General features: G+C 37.6%; 1 protein-coding gene across 1 annotated transcript in view; it reads left to right on the forward strand.

Annotated features, from left to right (window-relative positions):
* KCND2 (potassium voltage-gated channel subfamily D member 2) overlaps window positions 1–23,416 on the forward strand; it is a 448,186-nt gene extending 424,770 nt beyond the window's left edge. The window contains exons 2-6 of the mRNA XM_037512192.2: window positions 2,221–2,383; window positions 12,211–12,306; window positions 14,869–14,961; window positions 18,565–18,812; window positions 20,774–23,416. Of these exons, the coding sequence (XP_037368089.2) occupies window positions 2,221–2,383; window positions 12,211–12,306; window positions 14,869–14,961; window positions 18,565–18,812; window positions 20,774–20,951 (778 nt within the window). The 3' untranslated portion in view covers window positions 20,952–23,416. The remainder of the gene's footprint in view (window positions 1–2,220; window positions 2,384–12,210; window positions 12,307–14,868; window positions 14,962–18,564; window positions 18,813–20,773) is intronic.
* The last annotated feature ends 28 nt before the right edge of the window (window positions 23,417–23,444 follow it).

The following is a 23,444-nucleotide window of genomic DNA, read 5'->3' on the forward strand; positions in this document are numbered from 1 at the left end:
AGGAATGAGTAACTGGACATTCAGAGCACAAAACCAGAGCCTGGGATGGGGGTCACCAAATGCTATGTCAGTGTACTCCCCAGTCACTCTCCAGGCTTCTGTTGCACCTTCACAAACCCAATCTCCATGTTGACAAATGTTTTCACACAATAATGTGATTTAGAGGAATCATCTTCTCTAATTAGAGGCAGCTCTTCAAAATACAAGGTAGTCCCAAACACTTCTAATCCCCCCTGATCCTGAATCTAACACCTGAGCTGCTCTGAGCTGTTACTAAGGGCTAAACTCTCAGAGCACTAAGCTCCCCAGAACCCCAAAGTGAGCAGGAAGTAGTTGAAGTTCTGCAGAAGCAATTGGGCAACTTTTGCAATATGATCAAAAGGCCCTCCTCCTTGCTCCCCTCCCACCAAGAGTAAATTCTTGGAAGAGCTCTATTATCAGTAAGAGAGAGGATATTCATTCACCTAATGCTTATTAACAGCCTGCTTTGTGCTGGTGAGACATGAAATTGAGCAAGTCTTGCTTTTTCAAGTTTATAGTCATGTTCACCAGGGCATGGTAGGGGGTTCTTAAAAATAAGCATATTAATAAATAAGAAAACATCATGGGATCATGACTAAAATAATCACATGGAAAAACATTATGGATAATAACTAGGGGAGAAAATAAAACCACTCTAGATGTGGTGACTGGAAAATAACATGGGATCGTTATTTTCTGGAATGGAGACATTTAAGTCTTCACCTGAATAATAATGATACGGGTCTGCACTTGTGACAGAAAGCCAGATGGCCAGTGTGGCTGGAGGACAGGGAGCTTGCTGGAAGATGGTGTGAAATATAGGCAGGAATTAAGTGATATAGGCCCTTAGAGACTAACGTGAGGCGTTTGCATTTATTTCAGTGTCAAGTCTATTAGAAGGTTTAAGCAAAGTAGCAACAGCCAATCTCCATTTTTAAAACTGTAACTCTGGCTGCTCTGTTGGCATGAATTATAAAATAGTAAATGTGGAAAAAAGAGTTCAGGTAGGAAGTTGTATTTGTGACTCTGGGAAGAGATGGGGCTGGCCGGGCTCACTCTGGTCTGGAATTTGAGGAAAGAGACATCAGTTTGAGAAAGTAACTTGTTTTGGTCAGAGACCACCAGACTAGCTGAGAGCTGAAATGCATCGACTGGGGACTGGGGTGGCTCTTTCATTCTGATATGAGCAACTGAGTGGTTTGTGGTTCCATTTAATTAGAGTTGTTAGACTGTGGGAGGAGCAGATTTGAGTGGGCCAGAGGAAACCAGGGAAACAAGAATTCCTTTTTGGCTAATTTAAGTCTTAATTAGCACTTAAACATCCAGGGGTAGAAATAATCATATCAAACGATTGAAGATATGAGTCTGATTTTCAAGTCTGATTTCAAGACACCAGGGCTGTCGATATAAATTAGGTTATCAGCAACATTTAGATAGTTTTAAGCTATGGGGTTGTATGGAATCACATAGGAAGAGGGTTTTTATAAAGCAGATAAGACAAGTCTGAACCTAATTTACTTCAAAATTTAGAAATCAGATAAGGGAAGAAGTCAGAAAAGGAAATGGAGAAGGAACAGCAAACGAGGTAGGACCACTAGGGGGATTTTCTAATACTGAAGCCAATAGAAAGGTTTCCAGGAGAGAAGTCAATGGGTCAAATACAAATGAGAGATTGAGTAAGATTATCATGGAGAAATGCCATTTAATTTCACAAGTGAAGGTTAATGAGACCTTGGAAGTTTATTAAGTGATTATATCTGATGAAAGGAATGTGATATACCACTCTTTCTACTTAAATTTCATAACCAACTCAGTGTTGAAAAAGATGTGCAAAAGTAAGTGCATAAAATTCAGCATGGATATATTGACTATTAAATAAATATAAGGAACATGCCATATTATATAAAGGATAAACTAAAGAATTACCATTACATCATCTGGCTTAAAATATTTTCCAATCAAAGAGATTTCTAAATGTTAGAATCAACTTCTGCAAGGTTGAAAGGTAATTTTTTGTATTCAGATGTTTATTATAGCTGGCTCATGAAAATCTTAAGCCATGTAGATTATAGTCATGAAGTAGTATTAGGTTGATCATTAAAAAAAAAAAAAATTGACAAAAAGCAAAAAAACTATGTGGAGTAGGTAGAAATAACTTACCATGACTTAAAACAGCATTTTTTTTTCCCTCTGACCCAGGTATGGTGACATGGTCCCCAAAACCATAGCAGGGAAGATTTTTGGTTCCATCTGTTCGCTGAGTGGAGTTTTGGTTATTGCTCTGCCTGTTCCAGTAATTGTATCCAACTTCAGTCGGATCTATCACCAAAATCAACGAGCAGACAAACGGAGGGCACAAAAGGTGTGTATTCAGCTCTCTGCGGCCGTGATTTAGCCTCTCCCACTTTTTATAATGAGTTTGAAAATCCCTTACTGGCCATTCAGTGTTCCGGATTTGGTCGATAGTTGCATTGGTCAGCACCAGATAGGTTATACTATAGGGGAAAAAAAAAAAAGAGGTTTAATATCTCAGTGGCTTAAGACAACAAGGGATATTTCTCAATTGCTGTACAATCAGGCTACAGGTCCATTACCGGTCCTGCGATAGAAATGCCATCTTGACAGTGCACTTCTGCAATCATTCAAGCAGGGCTAAAAAAACATGATGAATCACACGCTGATGCCTAAAGCCTCCTCCTGGAGGTGGGCCAAGTCACTTCCATTTCTCTTGCATTAGTCCAAGCAAGTCACATAACCATGTGTAACTTCAAAGTGAGCAGGGAGTACAATATTACATTGAAACCATAGGCAGAAAGAAAGATCAGGCCAACAGCCCTAAAGACAAATAGTAAAATCAAAGATAAGTCCTTGGCAAATTTTATTAGAGTTGGATTTTTGGGTCTGATGCATTTCATGTCTGTGTCCATTAGGGGTCAAGACAGTTCCAGTAAATAAGGACTATTGAATGGTACTGAAATGTGTCTCTGATGTAGTACAGAGTGGACACGGAAGTAGGACAGTATGATCATTTGTAGCTGAGTGTTATTCCTGGCCAAGCATTTTACTACTTCTCACCAGTTAATTAATCCCTCTAAGAGTAAACAAGGTTCATATACTCAGCTGTAAAATGGGGGAAATGATACCTCACAATAAGATTATGTGCAAATGTACATAAATCTATATAAAGGTATATATATTTATGTATATATATAATAATAATTGCCATTTACTGATAGCTGGGTACTAGTTTAATGTTTTTCAAAAAGAAATTCACAGAGTTCTCACAACAAATCTGTAAATTAGTTGCTTTTAATAGTTCCTATTGGGGAGATGAGAATCCTAACCTATCCAGAAATTGAGAAATTCTAGGTTATATCCCTAATATACTGAAGAACCATCAAGTAATCCAGGCTAATCTGGCTCCAAACCTCATAGACATAAAAATTATGACAAATTACCTCTCAGAAAAACTGTTAGTGTGCTTCCCTCCCTATTCTTTGTCAACATAGTCCCCTTGAGAGTCAGGGTCCTTGTTTAAAAATAATTTTGAAGTTCTCTTTGGTAGTTTCTTCCGGACTCTGGTGTAAGTTTCTGGTATTCTTCATGGACACTGTATCTCGTTCTTAAAAAATGGAATTATTTTTAACTATGCAAAAGCCATTCATAATCTTGACTAAAGTGGATGCCCAATCTGGGTAATGTGGTATAACTATAAAACATCATGAAAGAATTTGCAGTAGCTAATAACTGTCTTTGTAGATAATTCAAGAACAGGATTTTAAGTGTGTTTGAACAACTTCATTCATTCTCTTTAGTAAAGTATACAGTCTCATAAAGAAACTCTTTGCAAAGTTCAAATATGTTTGTTTACACAACATAGTGTCCAGAGAACTTGTTCATGTCCACTGTCAAAGAGCCTCTTTTAAAAAAAAAAAAAATTATTTATTTATTTTATACAAGAACTGGGGTACAGGTCAGAAGTGTGGGAGGGTAAGAGAATTCACCAGAGCCAGAGCCGGGAGCAGAACAGGCAGACGGAGCGAAGACACTGCTGAGGGGAGCAGCAGGCAAGGCAGGAGAGGTCTGCGCGCCATGTGGAGTTCTCTCTGGCCGGTGGGGAATTGAGCCAGCGCTGCAGAGGCTGCGGACAGGTTCGCAGTGCAGAGCGGTGCTCAACCACTGCGCCACCAGGGAAGCCCAAAGGGCCTCTTTTTTAAGCAATACACTGCTCTTTCAGTCATGTTGTTTGTTGCTTTAGAGAATCTCCCATTCTGGGGCAATTGTTTAAACTAATTATTGTACTAATTATTGTAGAGCATGGTATTAAATATCCCAATTAGCATGGTGATCTAATATACAGCATTGATAACTAATAAAGAAAGGGTTAGGAAAAGGCGGTCTCTGAGTAGTTGCAGCCTCATGCTGGACACACCTCTGGCAAGTATTGATGGAGGAATTTTGGCCACATCTGGTCCCTCCATGAGGGACTTACCACAACTATGGCTCTGCCCACATATTTACAATCCCTCCACTGGGCAAACTTGTACACTGTTTAAAATAATAGAAATCCTACAAAAATCTTAGCTCCCTAACAGCCATCCATCTAGATTCTAGAAAGTTCTTCTCTAAATTGAGTTACCTATAATTCTTTTTCTCAATACCAAAAAAAGAGCTACCAATATGAAAACTGTAAAAAGTATAAATTTGATTTTCAAATAAAACAATTTTTCAAATATATGTATTTTCAAACTTTGTCATCTGCAACAAGCAAATCAATAAATAAAACCTTAGAATGTTTTTAGAGCCTTTTTGGTTAAATAGATTTAGAATGCAAAAGTAAATAAATGTGATCTTAAAAAGTACAGTAAGTGAAAAAGTATGTTTTATGAATGCTTTTTGGTATCTTGGAAATATCTCCTAAGTTTCTGCCATAATGCATATCATGACTGTTAAAAAAATTGGCTCAATAAAGCAGAAGATAATAGCCTAATGTGGTATGTCTAGTAAGTAGTCTGTAACCATTAAACGGAACAAGTCATTTTAAAAGAACAGTGGAGATGGAATAAAATAAGTTATCAAAGGATATTTCCTAATTTCTTTCCCAGGAAATTAAAAAAATAAGACAGCATGAACACACACTAGTAAAAGAGTTTAAATTTGTCTGGACCTAAGTGATTTGACAAATATCAAAATTATGCAAATCACAACTAATTTAGTCAAGCAGTCCATGCAGTAGAAACACCAGTCAAACTGAACAGTAAGTAATATACCAAAATGTTTTATACCAGAGTTTTTTGTTCTGTCCCTTTGCCAACTGAACTCAAGCAAAAGCATGATATAAAATATATATATATATATATATATATATATGCATGCACTTGAGAACATTCCCAGTATCACTCAGGGATATTTTCTTTCTTCTAGCTCATCTCCCTAGCAAGCGTTCTTCCTGTTTTCACTAGCTGTTCCCTCCCTTTATTTTTTTTTAAAGATTTATCTACTTACGCATACAAGAGCTGGGGCACAGGCCAGAGATGGGAAGTGGGGGGTGTGAGAGGATTCACCAGAGACAGCAAGGAACAGAACAGGCAGATCAATGTAAGTACACTGCTGGGGGGAGCAATGGGTGAGCCAAGAGAGGTCTTCTGCACCATGTGGGCTGCTCACTGGCTGGCCTGGGATAAAACTCCAGGGATCGAACTTGTGCTACAGAGGCTGCAGATTGCTTCATAGTGCGGTGCTTAACCCATTGTGCCACCAGGGAGGCCCCTGCTCCCTCCCTTTAAAAGGAATCTATCATTTACCCCGTTTCTATCCATACTTGATAAATTGATGTGTCAGTTAATATACACTTAAACCAGAATATCTCTCACCCCCCAACTGCCACCACTTGTAATTGTATATTAATAGATTTACTTATTCAATGAGCCATTCAATAAATATTTATGAAAAGAATGTATTGGCCCAAATAAAGCTATACTGATCAATGGTAGGTGGTGAAGTTAATATTTTGAACCTGGGAGTTACCCTGTTTTAAAATATAAGTCAGATCACTTAATCATGTGTATACTTACAAGGCTAACTTGTGAGTAATTGTCGTGTGTAATAGTAATAGTAATTATAATTTGATTATACTAATAGCAACAACAATCCTCTTTAGAGTTTCTAGTATGTCCCTGGTGTTTTATGTCTATTATTTATATTTTCACAATCAATTTGCAAAGGTGTTATTATTTCCATTTTACAGATACTTGCTCACATTTATATACCTATTGGTTCAAATCTAAGACAAATTCTGACATTATTAAGTAAGAAGTTTCAGGCCTCCCTGTTGGTACAAGGGGTTAAGCACAGCAGGCCAGCCAGCCAGGGAGCCAGGCCAGCCAGGGAGCTACCTAAGTGGCATAACAGACCTCTCCTGCCTCACCACTGTTCCCCATAGCAATGTATTTCAGTCAGTCTGCCTCTCTCTCTCTCTCTCTCTCTCTCTCTCTCACACACACACACACACACACACACACGCACGCACGCATGTCTGGTCTGTACCCCAGTTCTTATATGAATAAATAAATAAATCTTTAAAAAAAGTGAGAAGTTTCATAGTAATTAGCCAGTGTACAACCAATGTATAAGTAAATTTTTAAATTTTTCACATAAAGATGTTGGTGTTAACACAAACAGTGTTACCAATATGTAATCGGTTATTTATCATTTTCTACCATGGTGGTTCTCAAACTTTTGATTTATTGGAACTAGCTGAAGAATGTGTTAAATTCCACATTGCTGGATTCTATGACCAAAGTATCTGATTCTTTAATTTGGGTTTAGAACATGAAAATTTGTATTTCTAACAAGTTACCAACTGGTGATAATACTGTTGAACTGGGGACCACACTGAGAACTATTCCAAATCAAACTATGTTCAAATCAAATAATTTTTTATACAGAATTCTTGAATAATAAAAAGGCTAGAAATAACTCCTTATTAAGCCCTAAGAAACAACCTCTCTTAGATTGTCTGCTATTTAAAAATATCACCCAGTCCCTACCTCAAATCTCCGTGATAACTTAAGGTTTTTTTACTTGTATTTCTCATTTGTCTGTATTATCGTATCAACATGTAGAAATCTGAGATTACATACATTTCCATATCTTCCTAATTTTCAGCCTTATTGAATTACCTACCTTTGCTCTTAAATCTACTTTCCATCCTTTATTGCCTGATGTAGTTACCTGGCCAGCTCCTACTCAGAGTTCAGGACTTAACTCAAATATCTATCACCCATTCTATGAAAACTTTTCTGAATGGTGTGGACACCATTAGTTGCTCCTTCTCTTCAGGCACAACATCATGCATATTTGCATGTGTCACACGATATTATAATATATATAACAATGTTCCTCCATTGTACTGAGAGAAGTACCCAGAATGGAAATAGTCACTTAATATTTGTATCATGAATAAAAGAATATTGGGACTCATAAGTCTGTGTTTTGTATCTTCCTACATCTTCTTCCAGTTTTCCCTAGTACTCTCATTCATGCTTTTATTCATTTATTCATATAACTGGATCCTCTTGTTGTCCTCTTAATCCATCCCACTCACCTTTCCAGCGCTTCTTCCACCCAAACCCCAGCACTGTTTCTACTCAGCCTTGCCACCTACAGGATTAACCAAGCTTTATAGCTGGGGATCTAGTACTATCTCCCACTGATAAGTACTATCTCCCATAGATAAGTTATTCTATGGCAACAACTTATTTCATTTCTAGGGAAGCTATTTTCCTAAATAAATGGAAAGCTTGCCATAAATTCCTTAAGTTTTAAAAGCTAATAAAACTTAATATCCTGCCTCTACATGAAGTATTCTTCTAACCCTAAAATGAAAGAAACAAAATTTCTAGAATAAGTGACACAGCCAAGTCTAAGGGCTGATATTTTGGGATAGGGAATTATCTCAGACTACAAAGAAGAGAGGCTTTCTTTACCTCACTTTAAGGTTGCCTAGGATACTTAATTTTTGACTTGGTAAGAAGATGATCTAATAACTTCTCTTAATTTAGGACCTCATTTAGAAGATAGGTCCTTTTTAAAGAAATTGCTATTTCTATGATTTTTGGCTTAGACATCTTTCTTTGATTGATTCCCCAACCTCTGTTTCAGAAAATACATTGTACAGTTCATATAATTTCATACAATTAAAAAACAATCCAGTGAAAACCACTGCATACTAACCTCTGAATGTTCTGCACTAAAGGGTTCCTTGTCAAATTAGTTTGAGAAAAATTGCATACTATATTCTTCCTTTCATCCTTACAGAAAAAATCCAAAACACAATATATTATGAAGACTCCAACAGCCAAGCAAAGTGTTTAATCCTTAGTATTTCCAAAAATTTTCTTGACCATAAGACCAGTTGTTCATTTGCTTTGATTGGTTTGGACTTTATCCCTCATACTTACTAGTTCCTTGGAGCCAACTTTTAAAAACTGTAATGAGTTTAGAGCAACTTTTTAAAAAACAATTTATGAAATATTATGCATAGGGAAAATGTTCTTATGAGACAAACACAATTAGTATTTCTTAAGGCAGATAAAGGAATTGAAAATAACACCTAAGCTATTTTTGTACAGTAACATTATAAAACATTTTAATTAGAAATTTGGAAACCTTCTACTTTCCACATAGGCTAAGGTAAAGTTATTATTGAAAGCTTACTCTAATTTCCATATTTGCCATGCCAAGAAGTTGTATTTTCTACAGGGTTGAGGGTGGGAAATATATTTCTTGTTACCAATGGAAGGTATTTTCTTAACCTTCCAACTGCACAGCCAGAGTTGCCAAGATTGTCATACTGAGTGGGTCAAAAATGAACTGAAATGATTTTCTAAAATACCTTTGTAAAAAAATCCCTCAATTACCTATTGGAAGCAACAATGTAATCATAGGTCATAAAGGCTAGCATTCAACAGACATTTGGTATGGTGCTCCACAAGACCAATTAAAGCAATTAACTCATATAGGATTGTAATAAAATGAAAGAAAATAGTCACGACTGAAATTGAGATGGGAGGTTCTTTTTCTAACACAGCATGTGATTTAGCAAAATGGCTATTCTGCCTCTAAAACTATGGCTTCTTTTTCTATGAGCTTTGAACTGCTTCTGTGGTAGTAGTTGCCACCATATGTAGACTTTCCATTATGAGAAATATGTGTCATTTCCTTTTGCTGGATAGTGCTTTTGGTTAATGAGTACGCCTCATTTCTGAAAGAAAATAATGTGTCCTAATACTGCTGCTAAATGCTTAGTGAATGATATAAGTGAGAGAAGTGACTGTGATATAGCCAATATAATTACACTCAGTGATTACAAAATGAAAGAAAGAAGGTGGAGATGTGGGGAGGAAGCGGGGTAGGAGAGAAGGGATGGGGCAGGAAGGAAAGGAAACCATAAAAGGTATTGAATGTTCCAGGAGGCCAATGAAACTTTAGGACTAAATTGCAATAGCCACCTCTTTCTGGAAACCAAATGCATATTTAAATAAGTTATTTCTAAATTATTACATCAATTCTAGGTCATTTCCAAATGTGCTTGCCACTTGCCATTTCCTTATTGAGTCTGGCCTGAAATCCTGGTTATGTAACAGCTGTTAAAGTTAAATATTTTCTACCTTACAACTTTATTCTTTAGTATTGTCTCAGTATTTTGAGTGATTTAAATATCGTACTGCCAATAAAAAGTGAAAATTGTCTATTTTCCCATTACTTATAAATATGAAATTTGTACAAACTATTGTCTCAACCTGGAATCAGCATACAGGAAGAATAAATTCACGGAGGTGAAGAGAAAAGGTGAAGCTGAAGTCAAATGATACTTTAATGTTATTTTCAGAGTTTCACACATCCCAGTGCTACTCTCAAACCTGCTTTCAAATGCTGTGAGTAAAAGATCATCTTGATACAAATTTGAAGAGAATTTTGGCAGAACCTATAAAACAAAATACACATATGTATATTCTTTGAACCAGGAATACCTCTGCTTCTAGAAATTCATCTGGAAGCTAAATTTATAATGATGTTCAAAGCAGGCCAAAAAAGATGATTTGCAAGATTAATTGCACAATAGAGAAATGAAATGATATGAAAGGGCAAATTAACCAAGAAAGAACCATATACATTACAAAGATTTTTGTGGAAGTGTAAATCAATGTGACCTGCTTGGAAGGCAGTTGGTGACATCTGTCAAACTTGCAAAAGCATGAACCCTTTCACACAGTAATTCTGCTGATGGGAATTCTCCCTATTCATGTGTGTACAGTTTTATCACCAAGATGTATTTTCTATTTGACTCTCCCAGCCATCTTAGCTTCTAACCTTGCTTACGTCGTTAATGTCAGCAGGGCCAGCTAGTCAAACTATTAAAAGTTCTTTTATTTAAAAATTAAAAAAAGTAATTATAGTTGTCTGACTAAATAAATGATGGTTCACACAATCAGTGATATATTGTACATCCATAAACAAATGAAATGGCTCTATATATGTAAATATGGAAGGAGTTTCACCTGCAATAAATGATAGCAGCTGGGTGCGGAGGAATGAGGTATATTCTTCTGAGTAAAAATATTTACCTAGCAATTTCTGGTAAGATCCTCTAGAAATGTTACCAGGGGTTGACACTAAAGAGTAGGAGGAGAGGCAGCCCCCCCAACGTACAGAGAGATGTACTTGTTTTTCATCCACTTTTGAAATAAGTATCCATTTATTTTCTATTTTAAAAATAAATTCTTAAAAATTTTATTTAAAAAGAACATTCCAGCATTAGATACTGAAAATAGTCTTTACATGCATTGTTTGGAAAGGAGAAAGAAGGTGTCCTTCTATAATTTTACAAGGCAATTCTTATCCTAGCTGTCCTACTTGTTTCCTTACAAATCCTTGTTAGATAAACATCATCCAAAAAGAATGGGCAGGGGCCTCCCCAGTGGTGCAGCGGGTTGAGCGCTGCGCTGTGAAGCTGTCCACAGCCAAGGCAGTGCAGGTTCAATCCCAGCCGGCCGGAGAGAATCCCACATGGCACGGCAGACCTCTCCTGTCACGCCTGCTGCTCCCCTCAGCAGTGTATTTCTGTCGTCTGCCTGTTCTGCTCCCTGCTCTGTCTCTGGTGAATCCTCTCACCCTCCTGCGCCTCTGGCCTACCCCAGCTCTTGTATAAAAATAAATAAATCTTAAAAAAAAAAAAAAAGAAACAAAAAGAATGGGCATCTGCATAGTCTTCTCCACTCACTCCATGGCAGCCTGGGGCAGGTAGACAACACCAGTTGTAAAGGTAATGGAATACCATATATCTGTTTTAACAGTGGAGTCCCTCACTAATGTTATTTTGGTGATACCACTGTAACTATTGGTGATATCACTGTAACCTCTTTTAACTGAAGAACATTCTATATGCATAAATGGTTTAAAAATTAAAAGTAGAGCTATATATCACTTTGGAGTGACTCACTGGGTTCTTCATATCAACAAATTCAAGAAAGAAAGAGAAATTAGTTGAGCACCCTGTGGTATGGACTTATGCCAGGCAAAGTGAACAAAAGTGAACAAATTTCGTGAAATTTTAGAGTCCATGTTGGCAAGCACAGGGTGCTCTGTCCAATTCCACAAAAACTGATTGCAAAACTAAAATTGACATTTGAAGGTGCAGATACAGCTGAATATTTTTTTTTAAAGGGGAAGAAGGGATGAAGGAAGGAAAGACAAGATTGAAAGGGGGTAGAGAAGGGAGGAGAATTTGTTCCTAGAACTTAATTACCAATTTTTAAAAGAATATTAGTTTAAATGTAAAGGACTTGGCAGCTTGTTTGCTGGGTCTTCATTTCTTTAAGTTACTCAGATTGGGACAAGTGAAAATATAAGTCATACTGCTATGTTTCTCTGAACACAATAAACAGAAACAATAATGAAATAATTTGATATGACATAAAGATTTCATTACAATTCTTAAATGCATAACCCAGTTCCAAGGTAGAAAATAAAGCACAATGGTGAAAATTTAATGTTCAGGTGTTACTTGTGAAAGGTCCCCATACTATTAAAATTAAATACTCTGACATTAGGATTATACAAGAGTGCATTCAGTGTTTCAAGAAAACAATTGTAAGTATTAACAGGACATTCATATTTCTTCTCTAGAAAGCCAGACTGGCCAGGATCCGGGCAGCCAAAAGCGGAAGTGCAAATGCTTACATGCAGAGCAAGCGGAACGGCCTCCTCAGCAATCAGCTGCAGGTAGAGTCAACCACTTCCCTTTTTCTAATGTTCAGTTTATTGGTGTAATATTGATTGAGTCTACTTAACAATATAATTTTATTGTGGGTGATTATGAAAATGGCTACTGAAACAACAAAAGTGTTATTTTTTAATAACCTCTCCCTCTATGTTCTTATTGGCAGCAGTAGCTTAGAGACTGGGCTATGAAATACTGCCAGCAAATCATTATTTCCGTTCATGACTGGGCACTATTTTTGCATTGACTTGTGTAATGGTGTGATAATGTGATTTTTTTTGAAGATTTATTTATTTATGTGTATAAGAGCTGGGGTACAGGCCAGAGGTGCAGGGGGTGAGAGGATTCACCAGAGACAGAGTGGGGAACAGAACACACAGATCGACTGAAATACACTGCTGAGGGGAGCAGTGGGAAAGTCAGGAGAGGTCTGCTGCACCATGTGGGTTGCTCCCTGGCCAGCAGGGGATCAAACTCATGCTGCAGAGGTTGCCGACAGCTGTATAGGTTGTGCCTTAACCCCTTGCACCACCAGGGAAGCCCGATAATCTGATTTTTAATAAGAAATATATACAAGATCGTCTTCCAGTTTCTGGAAGGAGCCCCTGAATCCCAGGGAATTTCCTAGACCTTGGGAGCTATAAAGGTGTTGTTATGTTAATGAGGTGACTCAGACCACACCCAAGGACAGAGTCTGGGGGGGTCAAGGACAGGGTCTGGGGAGTCATGTGGTCCAGGTAGGGAAGAGGGACTAGAGACTGAATTCAATCACTGATGGCCAGTGATTTACTTAATCAAGCCTATGTGATGAAACCACCATAAAAATCCAAAAGGATGGGACCCAGAGAGGTTTCAGGTGGGTGGATATGAGGAAATTTGGGGACAGTGGCATAGCCAAAGAGCATGGACACTCTGTGCCCTTCCCCTTAATTTTTCTTTGCATCTCTTCCATCTAGTTGGTATCCTGAATTATATTTTTTATTATAAGCCAGTAATCTAGTAAGGAAATGTTTCTCTGAATCCTATGAGCCATTTTAACCAGTTAATTATACCTGGGGGCGGGGGGCCATTAGTTCTTGAGAAACTCTGATCATACCCAATTGGTCAGAAAGTAAAGATAACCTGGACTTTGGACTGACATCTGCAGTCAAGGTGAGGGTCACTGGCACCTCCACTCTATAGCTCATTAGTCAGAAGTACAAGTGACAATCTGGGCTTGCCACTGGCATCTGAAGTAGAATACAGGTATGGGACATTCTTGTAGGGCTGAGCCCTTACCCTGTGGAATATGATGCTACTTAGCATTCAAATTGAGTCGAATGTCATGTAAGACACCACCCATCTGCTGTCCAGAGCATTGCTTGATGACACCCTCCCCCCACACATACACACAAGCACACTTTCGAATTAGGTCCAGATCCCTTTTTCAATGACTCAAATATCTCATTTTTTTTCCTTAAAAGTCCATTTGGGGGCCTCCCTCATGGTGCAAGGGGTTAAGTCTCAGCACTATGAAGCAATCTGCAGTCACTGCAACACAAGTTCGATCCCAGCCAGAGAGCTACCCACATGGCGTAGCAGACCTCTCCTGTCTCGCCCACTGCTCCCCTCAGCAGTGTACTTCGTCAGTCTGCCTGTTCTGTTCCCCACTTTGTCTCTGGTGAATCCTCCCACCCCCCACACCTCTGGCCTACACCCTACCTCTTGTATGTGTAAATAAATAAATCTTTTTTAAAAAGTCAGTTTGGGTGGGGGGATAAAGATGACATGATATCTTGTTTTACTTCTTAAAGGAGAGGGAACCCTATTTAGTGTGATAAAGGTCAGAGGGTATAAAATACAATTTGAGAAACTTTACTTTTACCTCAAAACTTCCCTTTAGTCGGGTCTCCCCTGGTGGTGCAGGAGGTTGAGTGCCGCGCTGTGAAGCTGTCCGCAGCCTCTGCAGCACTGGTTCGATCCTGGACGGCCCGTGAGGGTCCCACATGGCGTGGCAGACCTCTCCTGTCTCGCCCGCTGCTCCCCTCTCAGTATATTTCGTCTGTCTGCCTGTTCTGTTCCCTGCTCTGTCTCTGGTGAATCCTCTCACCCTCCTGCAAATCTGGCCTGTACCCCGGTTCTTGTATAACTAAATAAATAAATCTTTAAAAAATAAAAAAACTTCCCTTTAGTATTTAGGATTCTATCCTCTTATAAAATACCTTTTATGTAGGTGAGCATGATAGTGATTTCAGAATTATCTAAGTAGTAGGCTAAAAGTTATTATCGAAAAAAAAAGAATGGCTCCCAGGCTTTCAGAGATAGTCAGTAGTTGAATGAGAGTAAAAGAGATTTCAGTTTTCAGTTTAGGGAAACAAATCTAAAAGACAAACAATAATGTGATGAAAATGCAAATGCTGATAGGCAAACTTAAAAGCAATGCACATTTGCCCTGTTTTAGTTTAAAAAAAAAAATGCTGCCATTTAATCTCAGGAAATAGGCCAGATCTCTGTCAGAATGTGTGGCTAAGGTTCTCATTGTTGGAAAATAAAATAGAAATCTCTTCTCTTCTCTGTATTAACAGTCCTCCGAGGATGAGCAGGCCTTTGTTAGCAAATCCGGCTCCAGCTTTGAAACCCAGCACCACCACCTGCTTCACTGCCTGGAAAAAACCACGGTAAGGAAGCAGGCCTGACTGCCTGCCACTGTCCTTAGACAGTAACCCCATTTGCTTTTTGAATGCTTAGGGCTTCCAAGCATGATTTCACTGTCTGTATTACTACAAAATATGCCAAAAACCAAGGAGTCAGAAAAATTCACTATATTTTAAATTACTCTAAAAGACTCCAGTGACTTTTCAAGTTGGAAAGTATTTCAGAGACTTATTTAAAATGCTTTTGTCCTTGGTGGTTGTTGCAATTCTCATGCAAAATATTAAATTAACGCAGACAAAAAGTTGTCTTCCCACTGCTGAATGCAAGTCCTTTAAAGTATCATTTCCCCCTGGATTCTTAAATTGCTGATTAAACAGAAAAAGTCATGATGTTCAAGTGCTCCTGACATCTGGATAAAGGTAATATTAATAGCAATAACAAAAACATAGACAGTAACTTAATCTTAAGTATTTCTTTCATTCACAGGTATTATGAACAAAGATAATAAAACCTATTTATTCTCATAAGAAAAACAACAAATCTAAATACTGGCATGCCCCCTGGAGTTGAGATAGGAGTCTGCATTTCTCCACTTATGAGAAACAAAACTTTCACCATATTTGAATCAAGTCTCTTCACTCGCTCACAAGAGATGCATATTTGTATTCTCATTTCCAACAGCTGCCCACTCATGTCTTCTTTTGTTACAGGGCAGGGAGAAGGGTACCCCAGAATCCCCAAATCTGCCTGCTCTAAATAGTTTCTGCCATCTACCACATAAAGACAAAACATATAAGACCTTTAATGGAAAAGAATTGTAATACAATTAGTAAACAATACAGAAAAGACAAAAAATGTAGTTTCTAAATCAAGCACCCAGTTACCCATTCCCTCGTTGGGCAAAAGTCCACCAAACAGGATTGGCCCAGAGCAAGGCCCGAAATTCTGCCACAAGTCTGAAACACCTTCCAATGGGGACCCATAGAAAAGGGTAGAAACAGACAGACAAGTTTGGGAGGAAAAGAGCAAAATCAAAATCAAAGTAAAAGCTGCCATTGTTAATCTCCCCAGGGGTCTCTCACCCACATCTGTGTCAACCAGTCCACGACCAAGAAGCAAGTGCAGTTTCTTCACATGTCTCTTTGCTCCATGTGCCTCCTCCAGGTCTCCTTCTCCCTCTCCATCCTGCTTTCATCCTTCCCCAGTCTCCTCTCCAGCTTCTCCTTCCTGCTCAGCTCCACCCTCCTTTGGGTGGGGCAGGGAACCTGGAACTTCCCCTTTGCCTGGACCATGCAGAGTGTATTACTCATGCAGAGTGTGCCGAGAGGACAGTGTCTTAGCATCAGACAGGGCTTCGTGGAGGAACTCTGAGTTGAGACCCACAGGATGACTAGGAGATACATAGGAAAAGAAATGAAGGGGCTGAAAGGTGAAGTGGCACCTAAGGGAAGGCTATTTGGACTTGGCTTAAGAGGGATGAAGGCAGTTGAGTGTGTCAGAAGAAATTGTAATATGACACAAGAGCAGGCAGACTCTAATGCAGGGCTGGACCATGGCAAGCTTTAGAGATAAGTGAAGAATTTTGTTCCTTATCTCATAACAACTGGAAAATTTATTTTGAGGGGCTTAAACAGGAAAATTATATGATTATATTTGCATTTTTAAATAAAGGTCTTTAACTTATTAGGATATCTCTTTGAAAGTTAAATGATAACATTAATAATAGGATGTATTTATCCCTAACTTTCATTTTCACTTTTATACTATTTTACAATTTAATCAAACATTAACACTAATTAATGTAGTTTCAATTGAGCAACCTAAACTGAGCTACCTTCAAAAATACATAATAACCAGCAATAAAATGACTTCTTCACTTCCAGTCACTAATGAGATAAGTTAGAATCTAATCTCTTCATAACTTGTCTTGTTTGTGTGAAATATGCAGTGTAAGAGAAGAAAACATGTGAGTTCTTTGTGAACTATGCATTTTTCTATAAAATAATATTTAATGTGAAATTCCATCTTACCTGATGACATTATTCTCTGGTCTCTAAACAGTAGAATGCTAAATTTCATTACCTCAAAATGCTTGTCTCAGCAAAGAAATGATGAAGTAAGTAACTAAAACCATCTATTTGCTTTTAGCCAGAGAATTGCTTCAATTGTTTTGCTAATATTTTAGGATGAGAGATAGCTGCGTGCAAATCAGCATATGCTAAGACTTCCATTGAAAGACTCTGCCCTCACAAAGGAAAAAGTAGTGGAGTCCATTGCCTGGTAGCTCAGGCCAAAAATGTTTTCCTTTATGTTTCTGAGGTAAAATTCTTGCATTGACATTTTAGGAGCTGATTCTTTACCAAAAAATCTACAAAATTTACCCTGTTTCTCTAAGATAGGATATATGAGATGATCCCGAGCATTGCAACTAAAAGAACTCTAAATATGGGCAGAAATGAGGAGTCCAGCCAGTGTCGAATCACAGACAAGAAAAGGTGTCATCAGAAGTTCAGTGCTATGCCCCTCAGGGACAACATAAAGTGACACATTTTGCAGATAAACGTATTTCATCTATTTGACTAATAAATCTTACTTTGTAGGACCTTCTAAAGAAATGGGAAGTGTCTTTCTTATCTCATTTGCTAATTAAAAAATATTTTCTCTCCCAGATGAAACTGTTACAGAGCAGCCCCTATATAAAACGGGTTGCCTGGCAGTGGGTCCTCACCCGCGCGCTTAAAAAGGGACTTATTAATACTCCACTACAGGCACACACAAAAGGTTAATAAAAGGTTAATTTACAAGGGAAAAGGAATTGAGGAAATGTACAGCTCAGGGAGAAAATAGGGAAATAAAGTCTTTAATGTGTCCTACCCGATCCGCCAACCCAGAGACCCAAAGGTACTCTCAGAGCTGGCCAGAAGCTGTGAGCTGGCGGGGAGCCAAAATGGGTGAATTCCCCCAAAGCCATGTGTCTGGCTTTATACCAACCTGGCTGCTTAACCCCACCCTCAGGTCCCAGCCACCTTCCCTTTGGTGGTGATGGGATTAGTAGTTCCCAATGTCTTTTGCCTTTGGTCTCAAGTTGGGGCAGAGTCCACAAAGCCTGTATGGAATTAGCTTTAGGACATCCTTTTCCCCCTAACAAAAACATCTGCTAATATAAAACAGACAAGCTAACTTGGGACATTCAATTAAAATAGTCTCTTCCATAACTTCATCTGCTTAAAAAATAAACGTCAATATGCATTTACACATTCCCTGTGGGTATTATCTATATTCATATCCAAAGGGTTTTTTTCCCCTTTAGCATGTAACTTCCAGCCTTTGTGTTTAAATTAATAAGTGCTATTTCAAAATAGTCTATAAATGGAGTCTAAATCAGCCTGCACATGTCAATCTTGAGGTCTAACCAAAGAAATTTTGCTTTCACACAAATGCCAACATTTGTTGTGTTGAGGTGGCTTTGACATTCTAATCATCTTGAAAATGGTTTTAGTTACCCAGTGGAGAGTCTAAATGTATGTGGCATATTCAAGTCTTAAAAATAAAGTTATTCATTCCCTTGTTTAAATTTAAAATGTGTTTCTGTGCTTTCTTCACATTTTCTTACAACTGTGGAACAGAATCACGAGTTTGTGGATGAACAAGTCTTTGAAGAAAGCTGCATGGAAGTTGCAACTGTTAATCGTCCTTCAAGCCACAGTCCGTCTCTCTCTTCACAACAAGGAGTCACCAGCACTTGTTGTTCACGGCGACACAAAAAAACTTTCCGCATTCCAAATGCCAACGTATCTGGAAGCCACCGAGGTAGTGTGCAAGAACTCAGTACGATTCAGATCAGATGTGTGGAGAGAACCCCACTATCTAACAGGTACTAAGACCGCACACCTGTGCAGCTTCTCAGCATCGTCTACACCCCAGCCATGTTGCTGCCTCCGTGGCATCTAAATCCTAATTCCTCCTTGGTTTGGAGTGAGACAAACCTGATACTGCAACAAGTAGGAAAATGGATCCCCTACTTATTCATCCAGAGTCAAAAGAAGTAGCGGTATCAGTATTAACAAAGTAAAAGAAGATAAGGCGGTCAGGCATTCACAGATGCCTACCTCTTCAACTCCACATTTTTTTCCTATTTTCACAAAGACCTCTGTGCTCAGGAGTCCCTGATGTAAACACCAATAGCCTGCAATGATAGTCAGCCCAGCAAAAAGAGGCAAATTAAATTGGCATTGATATGATTGAAAAGTATTCAGTGGAACCTAAAAATATATCAACACTTTCAACCTAACAGTAAAAAATAAAACTATTTCCCACAAAAATCTTTTGACTCAATATACAATTTTGATCATAAACATATTTTGGGGCCACAATAAACACAAAAATCAAACCAATTAAAAAAAAAGATTAGTGAAACACTAAAATTTTTTCCTCTTATTGGTTTATAGACAATTTAAGTGAAATTTTTCTATTGGTGTTTTCCCTTTGCTTTTATTCATTTGCAATTTGTTTTTATCACAAATGTATACATGTAATAAAAAAAAGGTACATTTAAATTTTGTAAGTGATCAAAAAGTTAGCTATTGCCAAGATAATTTTTCTTTATTTTCAAGTTAAATCATTATATTTTGAGATTGACAATTCATTAATCCAGTGCTACTTCTTTGCTCAAATTCAACAATTTTTGTTGAAAATCTGGATGAGATTTTTTAATTCAAGCTATGTTGGTTTATAAATTGATGTCTCTAGGACCAGAATATTAACTTTTGGAGCAAAGAAAAGTTTCCATCTCGAAGATAGTCTGCCTCTGTGCTATTTTATATCCACTCCAAATGAAACAGAAAAGGAGAAGTATTTAAAAAGAAAATCTTTTAAGTTTTTCATGAAAATAAAATAGTTTTAAGCTTCTCTGCATAACCTCCTTGCTCATTTTTCTTTTCTCCCTCCCTCTATGGGGATAAAACTCACACAGTAATAACACTTGGGAAAACCTTGAAGTAATAGATAGTAATGACTAACTTTTGGGGGTTCTTAACATTTGGCTGTCACTAAGTTGAAAGCTTTAAGGGCAGCATATGTCCCATTGAGACAAGATACTAGAAAGATTCTGTGATCAAAAGAATTGAGAAATTCATAGCATCTATCCCTTTCATAATTGTGTCTCAATCCTCTCATTGGTTCTGTCTTTTTTTTTTTTAAGATTTATTTATTTATTTATTTATTTATACAAGCACTGGGTACAGTCAGAAACGCAGGAGGATGAGAGAATTCACCAGAGCCAGAGCGGGGAGCAGAGCAGGCAGACTGAAGTACATTGCTGAGGGGAGCAGCGGGCAACAGGAGAGGTCTGCACCCCATGTGGGACCCTCCTCTGGTGGCCGGGAGCAGCCGGGGATCGAACCAGCGCTGCAGAGGCTGCGGGCAGCTTCGCAACCCAGCGCTCAACCCCTGCGCCACCGGGGAGGCCCTCAGTGGTTCTGTCTTAAACAAAACCATTTTACTTTGCTCAACCCAGGTTTCTCCCGAACTTCCCTGATCCTCTTTCTTGCATTTTTTTTAGAAAACACTTTGAGAAACACTGATTGAACCAAACTATGCTGGTTTTTTTGCATTTATTTGTTGCTAATGACATGGCTAATGTTAACATTAGCATATATATTTGTTATGTATGTCAATGTTAACATATTTTTGGTGTTTTATTTTTTAAAAAGTCATGGTAATTGTTGTTAGACATTTTAAACATTTATAAACATGAAGGCTATTCCTCATTTATAGGGGAAAAAGTTTCTTTACATAGACAACTTACTTTCTTAAATCTATCTTTTTCTTCATCAGCCGATCCAGTTTAAATGCCAAAATGGAAGAGTGTGTTAAACTAAACTGTGAACAACCTTATGTGACTACAGCAATAATAAGCATCCCAACACCTCCAGTAACCACCCCCGAAGGAGATGACAGGCCAGAATCCCCTGAGTACTCAGGAGGGAATATTGTCAGAGTGTCTGCTTTATAAGACGATTGGAAAATAGTCTAAGAGAATTTGAGCCTCGGCCTGGAAAGAATCCCAACGTGGAGGAAAGAATAAAAAAACAAACTCTTTGCAGATACAAACAGCAAAGCAAGAAGGTTGGTAGTGAAACAAAAACAAAGCTTCCAAACTTGAGGATGGAAACACAACCACCCAATGGCATTTCGAGACCAAGTGTGAGCTGTTATGCAGAGAAAGAGTCTGTGGCCCTAGGACTTTCTGTGAGCACCTTGAAATGCCACCTACTGATGCTTCTTATGACCAGAACTCTTTTGTAATAAAATTAATAAAATAAATCTTTGGACATCATGTTCCAGTTGAATGCAAAACAAAAAAAAATTATGGAAAACATTTTGATAAAAATTTTTCCTGTTAAAACCATGAACATTGGCAGTGATGAAGATTAGTACATTTAAAAAACTCATACAGCACATTTGTACTGACTGAAGGAAACCATCCTAATGCATGCTAGAATTCTTTGGAGCAGTGATCTCAGTTTCCTTATGTTGTCTTCAGAATAGGCATGATAAACTATAACTGTAGAAAGGGGGAATTTCTGTGCACTTACAACAAGCTGATTGTTCATGTTCATGGTGGGCTGTGCAAATAAACTCCTTTTAGAACCACAGTGTTTTTCATGGGGATGCTCATTAGTAAATCTAAAGTGTTCGGATAGTTCAGTATTAATTATCGTTTTATCTTGCACCTAGATACTGTTACAACTGCAATAATTCATTGTACACCTGTTGTATCAGGCATCAGAACCTTTTGTTGTTGTATTTTTCAGATCTTCATAGATACAGTAAGAGCCACATCCATACACAAGCTTCTGGTGTGGCCAGGTTTTAGATAACTTTTTAATCCAAAACTATTGTGCCATTAATGTTTTTCAGTAATATCGTTTAGTCTTCTGTATTTCCGTGCCAGTGCATTCTTTGTTCCTGTATTTCTATAGCTCCTTTCTATTGGGTTTACCGTCATCAACTGGACTAGTTTTGTAGTTCAAATGAATTTCCTACTTTTGTATTCCCCAACAAAGTATCTTATAAGTAGATTATCATCATCAATCCCCTAGTCCAAAATTTAAAAAAAGGAGTTGACATCTATGATTTATCTCTAACCTCTTTGCTGTTATGGAACAGCCCAGATACTGGATATATCACTACATGTCATGAAAAGAGTTGGCTGGGACTAATATCATAGGATCAATGATCCCAGAATCTCACTTGATGTATTATTTATTTTTCTTTAGATCTCAAATACATTTTGAGAATAACTAATGTGAATTGAAATGCAGAGATAAACTGGAGTGCTCTATGTAGCAATATTTAATGAAAGCTTGCTTTCTACACTATGGGGGAAGGCAGCACAAATTTATCTCACAATGGGTCCTGTGATTACAAGGAGCAGTTTTCTCTACTAAGGAAGACAGGAGTTTGATGATGCTAAGTTGATCTCCATGTACATTTAATTGAAAAGTCTTTATTATACCTTTTCACCTTTAAAATATATTAGCAGACATATCTGCCTGTGACAGTGTAATAAAGTTTTATGTCAAATGAAAAGTCTTGTTCATTCCAAACCACCACTATAAGGAATCAAGTTAACTTCAGTACGTGGAAAGAGTTAATAATTATCCCTCTACTGTAGAGATTTTTTAATGCTTATCATAATTTATCCTAAAAAGGAATTAATCCAACCATTTTCAAGCAAAGCCAGAAATTCTTGCTTCCCATTTCTAGAATAGCTTCTAGAACAGTGCTGTGCACACAGTAGGTCTTAATAAACATTTGCTGAGTGAAAGTAAGATAAATTCTACTCTCTCTAGGGAAGAACTGGCTTTATTCCTAGTGTGTCTTTTAAAAAGTTACTAATCTTCCTGGAGCGTGAATATTAACAATTATATTTTAACACCTGCCTCATGTCACTTTATGCTTCTAGAGCAAATATATAGTGAAACAACTTTGATGGCATTTGTTGAAATACTTTTTAAAAAGTAGACTAAGGAAACCACAATCAGGAATACTTAGCTCTTTTGATTCCCAATGAGAAGTTCTATTTTCATGTTCATAATATTACATTTTTAAAAGGCAGTTAGATTATTTCAGTTGACAATTCAGTCTCCTTTTTGACTTATCATTTATCAAAAACTATTAATTTTTTTAGCCTTTTGGAAAAGAAAAAAATACTTTGGTGTTTAGGTGATTTAAGAATATACTGTGTCGGTGGTGAATGACTATTGATGACTGTGTTAAGTGCATCTGTATTGTAAGTGAAATGTAATTATTTCTGTGTACCATATGGAGTAATCAAGGTCATTGTTTTTGACAATTTTGTTTGAAATTCATATATCTTATTTCAAAGAATAGCATAATAACTGCATTATGCTGAAAAAAAAAAATAGACCTTTGGAAATACTTAAATAAAACATGTGCATGCTCAAACAGGACAATGTGGTTGACTCTTGCCCTTTTTCCT

This window comes from Talpa occidentalis, unplaced genomic scaffold, assembly GCF_014898055.3.
Source record: "Talpa occidentalis isolate TD23 unplaced genomic scaffold, MPIMG_talOcc4v2.1, whole genome shotgun sequence".
Classification (NCBI taxonomy): Eukaryota; Metazoa; Chordata; class Mammalia; order Eulipotyphla; family Talpidae; genus Talpa; species Talpa occidentalis.